This window comes from Ursus arctos, unplaced genomic scaffold (genome assembly GCF_023065955.2).
Source record: "Ursus arctos isolate Adak ecotype North America unplaced genomic scaffold, UrsArc2.0 scaffold_6, whole genome shotgun sequence".
NCBI classification, from domain to species: Eukaryota; Metazoa; Chordata; class Mammalia; order Carnivora; family Ursidae; genus Ursus; species Ursus arctos.
Window position 1 is genome coordinate 53,329,307 of NW_026623078.1, and position 17,038 is coordinate 53,346,344.

The 17,038-nt window shown below is 36.9% G+C and overlaps 1 protein-coding gene across 10 annotated transcripts in view; it reads right to left on the reverse strand.

Moving 5' to 3' along the window:
- Positions 1 to 4,280: 4,280 nt before the first annotated feature.
- UBR5 (ubiquitin protein ligase E3 component n-recognin 5) overlaps positions 4,281 to 17,038 on the reverse strand; it is a 134,685-nt gene continuing 121,927 nt past the window's right edge. For all 10 annotated transcript variants that reach the window (XM_057308118.1, XM_026495613.4, XM_057308116.1 and 7 more), the window contains exons 53-59: positions 15,121 to 15,296; positions 14,809 to 14,893; positions 13,303 to 13,458; positions 12,545 to 12,658; positions 10,929 to 11,073; positions 9,601 to 9,686; positions 4,281 to 6,538 (exon numbers count right to left, since the gene is read on the reverse strand). In XM_057308118.1, the coding sequence (XP_057164101.1) occupies positions 6,326 to 6,538; positions 9,601 to 9,686; positions 10,929 to 11,073; positions 12,545 to 12,658; positions 13,303 to 13,458; positions 14,809 to 14,893; positions 15,121 to 15,296 (975 nt within the window). In that variant the 3' untranslated portion in view covers positions 4,281 to 6,325. The remainder of the gene's footprint in view (positions 6,539 to 9,600; positions 9,687 to 10,928; positions 11,074 to 12,544; positions 12,659 to 13,302; positions 13,459 to 14,808; positions 14,894 to 15,120; positions 15,297 to 17,038) is intronic.

Sequence of the window (17,038 nt, forward strand, 5' to 3'; positions counted from 1 at the left end):
GGTCCCTCAAATCTGTCAGGTCAGGAGATGTGGTGCTGGCAGCGTTTGCACTGGTCTTCTGGAGGAGGAGCCCACAGTGCTGGGACTCAGGCAAGTGTAACTGGGAAGGGTGATTCCAAGGAAGCACAGGAAGTCAGAGCTTGGTGCAAGCAAGTTAGGTAACTAGTGTTGGTGCTGCATTGGTTTCCACAGGTGGATGTTTATGCTGGGTGATGGGGAAGGGAAATGGCACCTGCCAACTTCTTTCTTCCTGGAGGGGGCGGGGAGTCTCCGTGATCTCTGTCTCTCTGGGCACACTCTGAGATGAGCAAATCATTTTCCCTCCCGTCTGCCCCTAGCATTTTTCAAACTGCTGGTTCTAGTTGTATCTGCATGGGCTATTTGTCTTAAGGGTAGGGACTTGGCTTTCTAATGCCTTCCAGGCTCACCCAGAGCTGAGCCTGCTGATTTTTAAAATTCCAGGCTTTAAGTCTGACTTGTTTTTGATAACTCATGAAATTCAGCACCTCTCACTTTCAAAGGTAAGTATTACGGAGAGTCATCCTCCCCCTCTGTGGGCTCCCTGGTGTGGAAGTCTGTTTTCTGCCCTTCTCCATGCCACCAACTCCCTCCCTACTGTAGATGGCCATGGTCCACTTCGTTCCCAGACTACATCTTCACCCTACCTATCTTCTTCAATATGGCCTCTTCCCTGCCTTTTAGTTGTGGAGTTCTGCCATTTTTTGCATTGTTTCCTGAGTTATTTATGCTGATATGGGTGTTATCTAGTTGTATCTGTGGGAGGAGGTGAGCTTAGGGTCCTATTCTGTCATCTTCCCAGCCATCCTCGTAGTTCCTTTCTAATTTGACAGTGTAAATTCAGGGGAGTTGACCAATGAGATGTAACAGGGGCATAATTGAATAACCTAAGAGGCATTGCCCTGTTATGCAGTAGCCATCGAGGCATTCATAGACCCAAGGAGAATGATAACCACTACAAAGATAAATCCTGTTGGGCAAACCACTTCCACTAAGGTGGCACTGTTAATGGATTCATTCACAAGGATTGTTGCATTTGCCCATTCAAACCAGGGGTCAGTTAGGTTTTCTCCTAACTTGAAAAAAAAGTTGTTCTAGGGACGCCTGGGGGGCTCAGTTGGTTAAGTGTCTGCCTTCGGCTCAGATTGTGATCCAGGGTCCTGGGATCGAGTTCTGCATCAGGCTCCTTGCTCAGCAGGGAGCCCACTTCTCCCTCTGCCTGCAGCTCCCCCTGCTTGTGCTCTCTCTCTCTCTCAAATAAATCTTTAAAAGAAACAAGAAAACAAAAAACATTGGTTGTCTAAAATGGGGGAATAAAGGGCTGAAGAGCTGGCTTTTATGCCTTTATGAGTATGTATTGACACTCAACATTAACCTGAGTGGGGGTAAAGAAGTGTCCCTACTAGATAGATTTCTGTTATTTTTTTGTTAAATCTGGGGAAGAGAGGCTGGGGGAAGGTACGAATATTCTTTCTTCCCCACATCACTTCCATTTTTTTCCCTCCTACTTGATACATTGGCCATAGATCAGGGCTATTGCAACTACAGGGCTGGAAGCAGGGGTGATTCTTAAGCAAGAAACTGTTTTTAAACCTTTATGTCACAATTTCTAAGGGCCTGATGAGGCAGGATTTACCTCTGCCCCATCTGCCATATTCGGACTAACTGAATTCAGCTATATTGCCTGATAGTAAAAATAGTCCATTAGTTTTACACCTGTGTAACCTTACTTTATCTGAACAGAAGTGGACTGGAGGGGGAGGGACTTGCTAGACTAGCACTGGTGCCTGCAATCTAGACAAGCACAGTGGCCAAACCTAATGTCCCTTCCAAAGGTGGAAAAGTTTGGGTATAAATGGAGAAAAGGAAAAACAGTAGCTATGGGCAAAAGAATGAATAAATGGGCTATGTAATGAGGGAAATCCAGTATTACCTTAACACCTAGAAAGAGGCTCAGAGCAAGAGACTGTGTTGTCTGTTAGCTTGATGACACCAGCTGCCTCAAATGATGAAGGCATACATTTGACACCACTCCTGCTTTTGGAACCTGACAAGAAACAATGGAAGCTTGCAAACCTAAATGGTCTCGCCCTGGAAGACATTTTTCATGTGATAGGATGGTAGACTAAGATAGTTATTAATGACATTGGATTCTAGTAATATGCTGGTATCTTCTGACCTTTTTGATTGTTTTGCTATAAAAGTACCCATGTTTGAAGACTCAGGAGTGGATTTATAGTAAGAAATATGTATTTGGTCTTCGTCCTCCTTTCTGTCAAAGAGCTCCTAAAACCCTTGGAATTTAAGTGATGAGAGTGGTGAAGTTGTCTTTTGTTATATTAATGAGGTAACTTCTGGACCACACCTAAACATGGAAGCTGGTTGCCAGGGGGAATCCCCTGTAATTTCAGGGGTTGAACTTTTAGTCCCACGTGCACCGTCCATGTACACACATACACTTCGGGAGAGGGAAAGGTAGTGGGAGTTGAATCAGTATCAGTGACCAATGATTTAATCTTTGTAATGAAGCCTCCATAAACACACAAAGGACAGGGTTCAGAGAGCTTCCAGATGAACATGTAGAGATGCAGGAAAAAGTCACATGCTTAGAGAGGGCATGGAAGCTCCACACCCTTTAATCATGTTTGGTCCTATACTTATCCTCTATCTGGTTGTTCCTGAGTTATATCCTTTTATAATAAACCAATGATCTAGTAAGCAAAATGTTCCTCTGAATTTGGTGGTCCACTCCAGCAAATCATTCAAACCCAAGGAGGGGTTCACAGGAACCTCTGATTTACAACTGGTCAGTCAGAAGTACCGGTAACAACGTGAGCTTGCAATTGACATCTGAAGTGAAGGGCAGTCTTGTGGCACTGAGCCCTTGACCTGGAGAATCAGATGCTATTTCCAGGTAGGTAGTGTCAGAATGAGTTAAATTGTGCTAGTATTGGTGCATTGCTTGGTGGTATGGAGGACATCCCCTACAACACACACACACACACACACACACACACACACACTGTGGGTATGCTTGGTGGTATAGAAGAAATCCCCCCGCCCCCTCCCCACAGTATTAGAATCCTTAATGACCAACTCACTTACTTATAAGCTTATCTTCCACAAAATTGCCCAGTGTTTGGTGGTATGGATGAAATCCCGTGAACACACACAAATTGGGTATTAGAACCCTTATCGACCAACTCACTTGCTTATAATCATACTTTCCACAAAATAGCATAGCCCAGTGTTTAGGAATGCAAGCTCCAGAATGCCTAATGTCATCTCACTTTAGTACTTATTAACTGTGTAAGCTTGAGCAAATTGTTTAACCTGTGTCTAGTTTCCTGTGAGGATGGCAACAGCCCCCATCTCATAGGATAAAAGGAGATACTGTATGTAAAGCACTTGACAAAGTGCCTGGCACATAGTACTGAATAGAAGTTAGTAATTAAGAGAAACTTCATGTTGCACAGTCATAGCAATGCAGTAATTTTTAATTTGAAGAGAGGTAACAAGGTAATTTCTTATAAAGTATCTTGAGATGAATAAATAAATCACATTTTAAATATATCTCTACATTAATCAAATGATGTTTAGAGAAGAATTAATCTCTGTCCATGCCCACCTGCTTAGGTTAATGTAAACATTGAAAATATTTTCAATCGGCCTATTGACACTTCCAGCCAAGTCCTTTATTAGGAGAAAGAACCTAATCCAGGACTAGATGATTGACAGAAGTATTTTTCCATAGGCTGTAAGTAGGAGACAACAGGGGGATTTACATTCGTGAAAAAGAATGTTCTTGCAGTGTTTCAGAATCACCTGGGATGCTGTTTTAAGAACAAAGATTTCTGTACTCCACTGAAGACTTATTGAATCAGAATGTGATTGAAAGAATGGGCAAAGATTAGGGAAATCTGCACTGACAAATACTACCTCAAGGGAAGATCTGTTCTGAGTTCAGACCTAGAAATCACTGGCTACCTTTAAACAGAAATGATCATCTTTAGAAGAGAAATGTTGAGGGGCAAGTATTAAATAGTGACATCATACTATTAAAAACCTCAAGTCAGTTTCAGTAAGCTATTATTATACTGGATAGTCAAGATAGTCAGATGGTTTATGTCGGCGTGGGGGGGGGGAGGGAGAGGGTATAAGTAGCAAAACTTTGAAAACCCCTCAGTAAAGTTCATTCTTGGTCTTCTCGTCCTAAATTTGTTTTCAATTCTATTAATCACTAAACAAGACCAAAAGAGAACTTTATTTTACATGACTTTATTTTCCATTTAGAACCATTTTATGCTTTACTTTAAAAAAAAAAAAAACTCACTCTGCTTTTAATAGTCCTAAAAGCATTTTAACCAAAATCTTGATTTAGGAAGACTTAAGACATTGTGCATTATTTTAAATATTTTCATTCTTTCAGTAACTATTAAAAATAAATTCACAATTAGGGTTTCAAATGTCCTAATCATATCTAGTTTGTTTTCATTTAATATTTTATCCCATCATGTGCATACAGAAGTTAAGGAGATATATAAATTTTATCTCTTTCAGACACATTGATGATAATTAGCTCTTAATCTAATTACTATTTCATTTACTCAGAAATAGCATTTAGACATAAAAACCAGTGTCTCACTTTGTAAAATAACCTTTGGTTAATTTACACAAATCTAATACAGCATGTTGTGTAACTTTTAAGTAATACAATGAGTTTCACTACTATCATTTTAGTTTTTAATATTTATTGTGTCAGCAGGGCTGAGAATATCACATGGTTCAGTCTTCTGCAGGAAGTTATGTAACAAAAGCATAGTGCCTTTGAATATGAAAAACATCCCAAAGGCCAGGAGTCCTCTTAAAGGAATTGAAAGGTAGAGATTTCAGAGAACTTCTCTCATTTTCAATATGTGAAGTGACTAGTTTAAGTCACTTTTTGAAGACTTAGTGAGAAAACAGTGTTCCTTATGCCTTTGAATAAAGCTACTAAAACCACAAGAATTTAGAGATATTGGTTCTAGGCTACATAATTAATGGGTCATCAAAAAAGAACCTGTCACTTAGTTGCTAAGTATAAGTGAATTAACTTCCTATGCCAAGTAAGGGTCACACTTCACTTCCCTCATTTGTAAAAAGAAAAGATGGCCTGGCCAGTGCCATTCAGGATTCTCTGCTAACTGTAAAATGTGGACTGATTTTCTTCTCTCTCTTATAGTCCATGTGTATATAAACTTTCAGTTCTTTAAATCAAAAAATTTTTATGCACATAACCATGTTGGTGTATTACCCTTAGTTTAAAAATGTACAACTACATAAATAAAAACTATTGTTTCTTCAATATTACTTGACATTTCTTCTGTAATTTCTTTATTTAAAAAAGTAAATGTAACAAGATACTTAAAAAAGGCTAGATACAAAAGTAGTTAAGCTGCTCACGAACATTTAAAATTTTCCAAAATGTATCTTCAATAATCATGATCTTATAAAACATTTTACAGTTATCAGAAAGTGCCCAGGCTGAGTTTACATAACTGAAATACCTTAGTACAAATGTCTAATTAGAGCTGAAGTGCAGTAACCTCCTGACTGACTGCTCATTGAAATAGGGATACAAAGAAAAAAAAGTTGATTGTGATAAAGTACTGTGCATTGGCCCCATCATATGTACAAAAAAGTGCCCTTACTCAAATGAACAAATTACATGCAAAATATTAGTGATATCATTTAATATCCTAGAGCTCAATGCAGCTAAAATAAACCGCAATAAGTGGTTTTCATAGGTAAAAGTGATTTCATCTCTAAGATCTGAATGTCCAGAACTTTTTACAAGTTCCATATACATGATACACAATTGCAGCCAACCACAAATTAAACACCATAAAAAAAGTTAAAATGAAAACACAGAACATACTTAATCTTTTATTTTGAAATTCCCTATTCCCTCTATACAAGAACCTTTGCTGAAACACTTTCCACAAAGGCAGCAGTGAATTTTCAGAACATTTTACATTTTTCCCCTCAGCAAAAAGATAAATCACAGTGTAAATTATGTTGTTCTGCTGTCATCTTTGGCTGGGGTTAGACCCAGAAGTTGTAGACTAGCAAACCATTAGTCAAATTTTTGCTAGTGCTCCTCAGGCCTTTAAGCTACAAACTCAGCAAGGAATGTTTGCATTTAATCTCTTTAAGGTACCACCAGGGGGTGTGACAGCATTAACTTCCATAAACTTTTATAGACAAATGGAAAAAAATCTACAAAATTAGCTAGTAATATTACACAGCAATACACACTTTTTATACTCTACACAAAACCAAAATTCTTGGTCTTAATGGCGAGTAGCAACTTCTGTTTGAGAATCTGTTTAGAGGAATAGAGTGGGACGTAAAGTCGAGAAATACAAGTGTTTGCAGTAGGAAGATGTTGGTCATCTGGTGGTCTTATTGTGATTGAGGGCATAGGCTGGAATCCTTCTTCACTGGCTGGTAATGATGGGCTTGATGTCCAAAAGTAAACCTAAACAGGAATATAATAATTACAATTTTGGCTTTTAAAAGATTAATATTAATTCTGGCAATAGAGAGAGCCCCATTCTTTAAAACCTACAGAGGGATATTATTTTGAACTGGGTTTTAAATTTATTTCTTGTACTGAAAAGGTTCGGGGTCAGAAAAGAAAGTGTCAGGTATGTAGAAAAGTGACTGTTTCTAGGGCCTCAGTTTCTCAATGGGCCTTTCCAGTGGCTTTTGAAGTATCTTTTAGTGGAAATAGGGCACAAGGTACCCAAAAAAGTTTTCAAATTCACAAAGGTTATCAAAAAAGTTGTTTTGCATTTTATGTACCAGCAAAATAATCCAGTATTTTCAGTGCTATATTGTGACACAGGAATAATTAAAGTGTTGGGGAGTATCTACTGTACATAAAATCCACGCAATAAGCCATATTCACATTGAATTTTACTACACATTTTGTGACATCGAGTAAATAAGATAAATGTTAACTTCTGTACTTTACATCATTCCTCATTGATCTATACATATATACACACGTTACATTCTTACAGTGCCCAGTGCCTATTTCTTAAAGGTAAGCCTTTTTAAATCTAATGCATTCCAAAATGCACAACTAAAAAGACAAATATATCCAATCTCCCAGAGTGACTAGAAGACCTAAATGAACTACAGTTGACCCTTGAACAACATGGGTTTGAACTACATGAGTCCACTTACATGTGGATTTTTTTTTTTTTTTTTTTAAGTAACCTCTATACCCAGTGTCTGGCTCGAATTCACAATCTCAAGAGTTGCATACTCCATCAACCTGAGACCGCCAGGTGCCCCACATGCAAATTTTTTTTTTATAAATACACAACATAGAGTACTATAAATATATTTTCTTTATGATTTTCTTAACATTTTCTTTAGCTTACTTTAAGAATTCAGTTATATATTACATACAACATACAAAATATGTGTAATGGACTGTTTGTTATTGGTAGGCTTCTGGTCAATAGCAGGCTATTATAGTAAAGATTTGGGGGGAGTCAAAAGTCATACTCAGATTTTCAACTGCATAGTGGGTTGGTGCCCTTAACCTCCATATTATTCAAGGGTCAACTGTAACCTGCTATCCTGAAGAATGGTTTTATGAGAAATCTCCTCTAACTTCTATAGAAGGGGGCAGAAAAGAATCCCTGCTAAGTGTCAGGGTCTACAAAATCTTCAAAGAACTTTATAAAAGATGCTCTAGAGATAAAGCTGGTCCAATTCACTCATTTTACAAGTAAAGAACAAACTTAAAGTGCTCCTCCAAAGATGGATATGGTTAGCCAGGGTAGATAGATAACTACCATTGCTGGACATCCATACTACAAGATTTTTCAGAACTTTTATTAGTAAACTGTGACTAAGAGGGGAATAAACTATGTGTTGCCCATTAGCCCAAAATACCCTATAACTTGCAGGACTAATAATTCAAGGGAGAACAGTTTACTCTGAATAATCTGTGATATTCTTATGTCCTTCAGCTCTTCTCCTCAGATACATCAGGATAAAACCAACAACCGTGAAGCATTCTTCCCAAAAGAGGACAGGGAAAAGACCCCTTAATATGCTGCTTAAGCCCTACAAATTGAGGAATAACACAAATCAAAGCTGTTTATAGGAAATTCTGAGGCTTTTTACAAAGGGAGATCTTCTTTCTTTCATTTCAAAAACTGAATAGTTAGCAAATTTATCTTCCAGTAGAAGGCAGAAACTGCAGTGCAATTTAACTTGACTGACAGAACTGAGGATTTACTGGTTTAAAAACAGAACATTAAAACTAGGGGATAAAAAAATAGTCCATTAAAACCTTAGAATTGTAACAGCCAATCATTTCTGTTTTTGCTATGTCTTATAGAACTGATATGGCCCCTTGCTTTAAGAAACAAGGTACCGGAATCAAAAAACTGACTATAGGTGGTAGAACCCTGACAATGAAACCGAAAAGGACAGATACGGTATTAGCACTGGCAGAGACTTTAGAATCCACAAGATTGAATTACATGGAACCAAGTATATGGACTCTACCTAGAGGACAACCTAAGTGGAAATTACCAGAGTGTCTAAAACCAAGAACAGAACCAACAGACATGACAGCTAGGACTACCAAAAAATCTGTCTCACTATAGTGCAGAAATATTAGAAGGGACCATGTAAAAATTAAGGAGTCCTAAATGCAGAACCCCCTCCCAAAAAAAAGTTACTGACTCAACTGAAGATAAAGGGGAAACTGCAAGTTTCGTGCTTTCCTGCACAACTAACCATTTTCCCTCTCAAATAAAATTGGAGGATAGTTGGATCATTTTTATATATTCCACAAGTAGTCTGTTTTTAGTTACTGAGAACTAAGGCTGGTTCGACAGGGGATATGTTTCAGGGAACCATGAGGAATACGAGTAGAAAGGATTCCCTAGGATTTTCCAGGTAAGGAACGTCCCTCAAATTTCTAAAAGAAAGTCTGGTGAAGATTGCCTTTCAAGATTAATGGACAGGTTGATTTGGTTATATACTCAAGGCTGGACATAGATTCCACTGACTTGGTAGGCTTTTCACTATATTATCTAGTTAATGATTCTAATAAGATTAAAATCATAGACTTAATACCCACATATCACAAGCTATTCTATTCCTAGTTTACAGACTTCAAAATTTTTGAATAGTATCTTGATTGCTAAGACTTGCCACTGGTCAAAAGGATTAAGGATATATAAAAGGAGCAGCCAGCATATATAAGCACTATAGGGAAAAAGAAACCTGTCTCAACAATTAACTGGTATTATCTTCTGGAACTAAGGATAACATATCAAATAGCTAAATGCATTTTACTCTGCATTTAAAGCCTGTAAGGCTTTATTACTCCTTTAGGTTTTCAGTTCTAGAGTAGAAAAACTAAAACTGCCTTATATTTCTGACCTTTCTATAATTTCCTTAGCCAAAATTAAAATGACCATTTGTTTACAAACTTAAAAGGCTATCATACACAATATTTTAAAATTTCATATCTTTGCTACAAATTTTGTGAAATTTTTAACTTACAAGATCTTGTCGTTCTGTCATGCTCATCTTCTCTACTATTGACCAGAACCAACGCTTGAACTGCAAGAGCTTCTCAGCATTTTCTCCTAAGAATGAAGAATATAAATCCAGTATACTATGTCAGTTATATTTAAAAATTGCTTCTTATAAAAATAGATTAAAATTGAAATTTAGGATCAGAGGTCTAATTCCTAATACAGGAAATTAGGACCATTTGCATAATGTAAAACCTATAATAGTTCATTAGTCAATCCTGACTTAAGATGACCAAGAAAAATGGACCACCAGCCTAGCCTCAAAAATGATAATCACATGACTTTAATCCCATATGTAATTCATGATTCTTTTCATGAACTTTTAAACCAGTGTTCACAAATTTTAATGAGTTTACGAATCACTTGGGAGATCTTTTTAAAATGCAGATTGTCATTTACTAGGTCGGGGGTGGGGGGGGAGAGGAGGAAAGGAAAGGAGATTGCATTCTTAAAAAACTTCTAGATGATGCTGATGCTGCTTATCTGAGGATCATATCTGGAGGGGCTTTTGTATTTATTTTCCCCTCTTAGGTTTTTGTTTTGTAAATGAGACAATTCTTATCTCACAAGTACTGAAAACTATATTAAAAAGTAGCACAAAAACTACAATACAATGAATCTATATGCTGCCGAGCACAGAGAATTAATCCAAAAAGCTGTTTATAAAATGTAAGTAAAGGAGGAAAACTAGTACCTTCATGTACACAGTTAATTTTGAGCTACATCTTGTAAGGAATTTCTTGGAGCTTCCAGTGTTTTATAGTACGGTCACAGCTAAAATTCTATCCTTAGGCTTACTGGACTTTGAAAACAGAGTTGCAACAAATCAGGCCCTGAAGGTCAATGTTATCCTAGGAGGATTATCACTACCTCTTATTAATTCTTTCTAGATTCTCCGTGTGTTTGTGTGTTATTACATCTTTGTAAGTGAACTTTGGGTCCAGTTCTACAAAGCAAACACCATATGGTCAAATTCTTCAATGAGAGAGTCTAAGAGAAGCGAATTAGGAAAGGCCAGTAGAATTGTCACATGGATTATTTTTTCTTAGTATATAAAAATCCTTTTATGTAGTTGCTCACCATAAAGAATTTTTACTTGTATTTATACTAAACCATATATTCTTTAAAACCTAGAAAAATTAAAAGAATTAAGAATAACCTAATGCCAAGTCATCATAGTTCAATCTTAAAAATGTAAACCGAAAACGTTTTAAACACCTGAGTAACAGCATTTCTAAGTCCTGTAAATATATCTATCGAGTTTATTCCTTAAACATTCAAAAAATTTCATACCTGATTCATCATTGAAAGAGGTGAAACTGATCAACATCTGCACATTAACTTCACCACAGCCATTTACCAAAAGCCTAAAATCTTCTGCTGTTAAATCTTCTAATGAATTTTTTGGAAGCACATCCAGTAGACCTTTCCTCATTGCCTACAGAATATTTTAAAAATTACCTTTTTATTAATCTCAGTACTTTATTTTCCATGTAGCATTATTGCTAAACCCCAATATCTAATTTTAGCAGAACAAGAATACTAGTTCTCATTTTAAACCAGAAAGAAAGAAATTAAGTTCTGTATTTTGAATTTAATAGATTCAAAAGAGGCAGAGGGGAAAAAAGGCATCATGAATAGGCTACAGGTTCAAAAATGAAATAGTATTATTATACAGTAGGATTTAACTGAACATAATTTAATTATGTTAATAACAGGCTAGTCATTAAATAAAAATAGCTTCAATGTGTCAAACATGCTATCCTGTCACATCCTATGAAAGGTATGATAATGGCAAAAAAAACACATCCGAAATCTAGAAGCTTACCAAGAAATTACAATGTGCCAAGAACTGTTCTAAGCAAGCCATGATTTGAATCCTGACAGTAGGACTTTAGAACTTGCACAGTTATTCCCAGCACACTTGACAAGGGACGCCTGGATGGCTCAGTCAGTTAAGCATCTGCCTTTGGCTTAGGTCATGATCCTAGGGTCCTGGGGTGGAGCCCCACAATGGGCTTGTTCCTCAGCGGGGAGCCTGCTTCTCCCTCCTGCCTGTGTGCCTGCTCTCTCTGACAAATAATAAAACAAAACATTTGACAAACACAGCAGGCCTGATGTTTCTCTTTAGAAGGCCCTCACTGGGGGGGGGGGGGTGTCTTTGGCTGGCATCTGAAACTTGGCTTTACTGATATGGCTATTTTTAATGCCTGGAGCAATGAACCCTGCTGTATCAGCTTGCCTAGACCATATGTGCAAACAGTGTGATTTATGATGAATTTCCTCTAAGAGTCTGAATTTCAATAATCATGGCTGGATGCATAGGCAGAAAATGCTTACAGGACTGGCCTCCAAAAAAACAAAAACCTGGGCTGTGGCTCTTAAGCAGGCTTCTTTAAACATAAACACTGTACGTGTGTTTCTATAATTCACTGCTGAAGGAAAGAAATAGGTTCTTTGTGATAGCCCACAGCCTGAGAGAGAGAACTTTGGAAGGCTGCACGTACATTTTCTCCAGACTTGGTCTACTGTACTTTTTCCCTTGTTTTGAGTCCTTTTGCTATAATAAACCATGACTATAATTGCCTTAGACTCCATCTAGTCAGTCACCTAGACATGGGTGGTGGTAGGACCCCCAAACAGTAGTCATTTCAGTTCCGCAAGAATCCTTTCCAAACTTTTACTCACCAAATAGACTTTCTGACGATTACATGGGTTTTCCAAATAGTTTTACTGAAAAGAGAGTGCTTGGTCTGGAGTCAGGTGTAATTTACATTGTACATAAATTAATTTGGTTTAGAAGTTCTAACCTTTGATAGGCAAGCTGAATACACTCTTAACTAGTTTATCACACATGAAGACACAAAGAGCCTCATCAGGTCAAAGAGCACTTGCAAGAGAGTACTCACGTGTAATGGCTGTTCTGCAACTACCAACATTCTGTGTTCTGCATATTTCCGCACATACTCATACACATTCTGGGGAGTCACTGGTATATTTACACCATTAGGAATAAGTTCAACCTGTAAAAAATTTAGCATTGCCATTTAAAAGCTATTTTGTCAAAGCAGTAGGAAGTCCACAGTTCATACTGCATGGTGCACTGGATGTTATACGCAACCAAAGAATCATCGAACTTTACATCAAAAACCAGGGATGTACTGTATGGTGACTAACATAATACAATAAAAAATAAATAAAACAATTTCCTAAAATTCTAAAGTCTAAAGACAATTCTGGGGGCCTCTGGGTGGCGCAGCTGGTTATGCGTCCCAACTCTTGGTTTCACCTCAGGTCGTGATCTCAGGGTAGTGAGATCGAGCGCTGTGTGCACAGTTTCTCTCTCTCCCTCTCCCTCTCCCTCTGCCCACCCCTCACTGTCTCTGAAATTTAAAAAAAAAATAAAGTAAAAAAGTAAGATAATTCTGTATCTGACAAATATCTAAGAAATACAAAAAAATAAGTACAAAAAACTCTTCTACTTCTCAGTCTGTCTCATTAACTCTCCATCTCTCTCTCTCTGTGCCTGTCCAGATATCTGCTGTGTTTTTTCTCCATATGTTTGTGTCTCTTGTTCTGTCCCCATCTAAATTATTTCTGTATAAGATAAGCAAACAGACCAATCAAATTCTCTTGCCAGAATCAGAAAATTACATATTTGCTTTACCTGTCCTCCACCCTCTTCTTTACACAAGTCAATTGCAAATGCCAAATCCATTGCAGAGAAAACAGCATCAGCATCTGAACTCTGAGAAGCGAGGATAAGTTGCCGTAAACTCTCATACATCACAGGGTCAAAAAAAGCAAAATCATGCCAATTGACCTAAGAAAGTAATCATATGAAACTCAATTATGAAACATCTTTACTGAATTTTATCTAATTTGAAGATATAAAGAATAATATTCCACTAAATATAACTGATTTGAAGAGGTAAAATGTTAATCTTTGGCTCTGATAATTATTTAACTTTCAAAATATAATAAGTATATATTTTGAAAAAAATTTAAAGCCAATAGTGGAGGAGTTTAAGTTCCAAAATAATTTATTTGCAAAAACCTGCACTAATTATCAAACAGTGATCATGCTGAGCAGCTGCTCCTTAGTATACGTCCTATTTAGTCTTGATTATAATCATAAAATATAGATTATTCTAGATGATGAATCTGATGCTCAAAGGAATTCAGTAGCTTATTGAAGGATATATCATTGGGTTAAACTTGAGTCTACTTGATTCCATCTTTTCCATAAACCTTGTTAAAAAGGCTCAATGCATCAACATTACTGAGCTATTGCTGAATTAAATCTAGTTCTTCTTTGCACAAGAACATTTTAGCTGGAATACTTTCAAGAATTCAACAGGGTCAGAGTTTACACCATTTTATATGTACCTGCATACATATGTACACACACATATATAATGATATGCTGTATTAATAGAAAACTATTCATCAGTGGGTTTGATTCAAGAAAATTATTAGACGACAGCTTCAACAATGTTAATTCATATCACACGTGTGATATACATTGCTGGAAAAGACTAAAATATTTCATTGTTTTGTATCAAGTAATTTCTTTATAATACCTTTAGGAACACTGGCAGTTGTGTTTTAAATCAAAAGCTGCATAATTAGTATTATACATTAATTTTAAAGGATGTGGTCCTCCCCCACCCCATATAAAAAGAATGTGCAGGCAGTCAGACTATCAAAGCACATAAAGAAATTAAGCTAATTCTATCACCCAGAGATAAATATCAAGCATGCTATGCTGTATTTTCTCACATTCTTTTGTCCCCTCTCCCTCCTGTACATTTTACATATATTTTTGAAGCCAACAACACTCTTTTCAATAAAATACAACTTCTACTTCCACTACCACCTGTTTGAACAAATAGTAATAGTTAAAATCTATAGAGCACTTACCAGGCACTACAGTTTTACCATTTTGCAAATGGAAAAATATGCCATAGGTGTGAGGGGATTTGTCTGCATCAAGATCCAGGTCTGTCAGACACCCCCAAACCCACCAGTGTCACCCACTCTGCTATGCTATCTCCTCCATGTACTGAGATTTTTTCTCCCATGTCATTAAATATTTGAAAATGATTTATAATGGCTATAAAAGGAAATTTTTGCAATTGTAAAAGCAGTTAGGTTCATTAAAATCACTTACTTTCCTACCAAGCAACACTTTAATTACATGTCTATTCAATGTAATAGGACATAGTTCATTCTGTAACAGACATAGTCCAAGAATCCTAAAAATAAAAACAGGGAAATACATTTAAATTTGAAAATAATTCTAAAACACATATAACCCCACATATACATACATAATATACATACAGTATTTTGAGAAATTTTCTACAGCCTCATTTCTAATCAGTATGAAGAACATACACACATTTAAAAAACTAGTATGTTTTAGAAAAGTCTCAAACTGAAATTTTTAAAAAATTCAAATATAAGATTAGCATTATTTTACCTGCCAATGTTTCTGAAACAATTCAACCTTGCTTCTGTGTTTTTGCCAGGCCTTGGAGTATAAAATCCTCTTTTTCCAGGTTGGTAAAACAAAGGGGCATTATCGTCACCATCGTCTGTATCATCTAAATCCATATCTACAACACTGCGACTAGAGCCATGACGCTTTCGGTTTTCCTAATAATAGAACATAATATTAAGTCCCAAGATTGACTTTATTTTTTTTAAAGCTTTTATTTATTTATTTGAGAGAGAGTACATGTGCATGCAAGGGGGGTAGGGAGGGACAGGGACAAGCAGACTCTGCACTGAGCATGGAGCCCGATGCTGGGCTCGATCTCAGGACTCTGAGATCATGACCTGAGCCGAAATCAATAGTTGACACTGCCAATCAAGCCACCCAGGCGTGCCCCAAGATTGATTTTAAAAACAAACCACATGAACTAGTTGTCTAAAATCACTCAAAGTGAAGTGAGGTAGGTAAAGCAACATTTATATTTAAATGTAAACTTTTTAATTCATCCTTTCAGAACTCATGCCTATTAAATCTTTAATTTCTCTGTCCTTTTAAAATCACTAATGAAACTGGTAGCTTCTTTCACCCTAATTCCTTACAGATATTTTTGCTGGATATAAAAATAATGAACCATTGTCTTCTGGCCCGTAGCATTCTGAAGAGAAATTCACTGTCTTTCAAATCACTGTTTTCCATATGTAAGGCACTGTTTTTGGCTGCTTAGTTTTACAGCAATTCAATCATAATATATATAGACATAGTTTTCTTTCCCTTTGTCCTATTTAGGGTTCACTGACCACCTTGAATCTATAAATCTAGGTCTCGTACCAAATTTGGGAGGTTCTCAGCTGCTGTTTCTTCAAATACTTTCCTGTAGTAGTCTCTCCTCTTCTGGGTACTTCAATGACATGGATGTTTGATCTTTTATTATGGTCCCACAGATTCCTGAAATTCTTTTGTTCAAAATCTTCTATTCTTCAGAGTAGATAATCTTCAAACTGACATTTTCCTATCATCTTCATTCTGCTATTGACCTATCTACTGAATTTTTTTCTTTTAGACATTGTACTTTTTTAAAGATTTTATTTATTTGAGAGAGAAGCAGAAAGAGCATGAGCGGGGTGGGGGGAAAGCAGGCTCCCTGCTGAGCAGGGAGCCCAGTGTGGCACTCAATCCCAGGACTCTGGGATCATGACCTGAGCCAAAGGCAGACGCTCACCGGACTGAGCCACCCAGGCATCCCTAGACATTGTACTTTTTAATTCTAAACTTTTCCCTTGGTTCTCCTTTGAAGTTTCTATTTCTCTGCTGTGATCCTCTTTCAGTTCACTAGTGCTTAACTTTATTTCATAGTCTATCAGATAAAGATACCCCCATCTCACAGAATATGAGATGAAGTCTTTGATAATTTCAACAAGTAGGTCATCCTGAAGTCAGCATCTACAGGTTCTTTTCCCAGGAGAACTGGTGGGTCTTTTGTAATTTTGGAGCATACCCTGGCCTTTTGAATATTAAGTTGTGAAACTCTGGGTCTTGTTAAAATGATAGGGAGAATGTTGACATTTTGGGGTTTAGTAGGCAATCAACCTGATTAGATTCAGATTGGAAGTGTTATCATCTGTGCAACAGTTCTGATAACAAATTTTCAAAGTCTTTTTTATTATACTTTTTGGGTCTGCCCTGCATATGCACCATGGATAGTCTGGGACCTGGGCAATGGTTTAATACTACACTTTAGTTCTCAAAGCCTTTTTTCTTTCTTCCAACTAAGATGGGAGTAAAAGAGATCAGCTTTACCTTCCACCTGAAACAATGCCATACCAAGCTGTTTTTTGTTTCTTTTTTTTTTTTTAAGATTTTATTTATTTATTTGACAGAGATAGAGACAGCCAGCGAGAGAGGG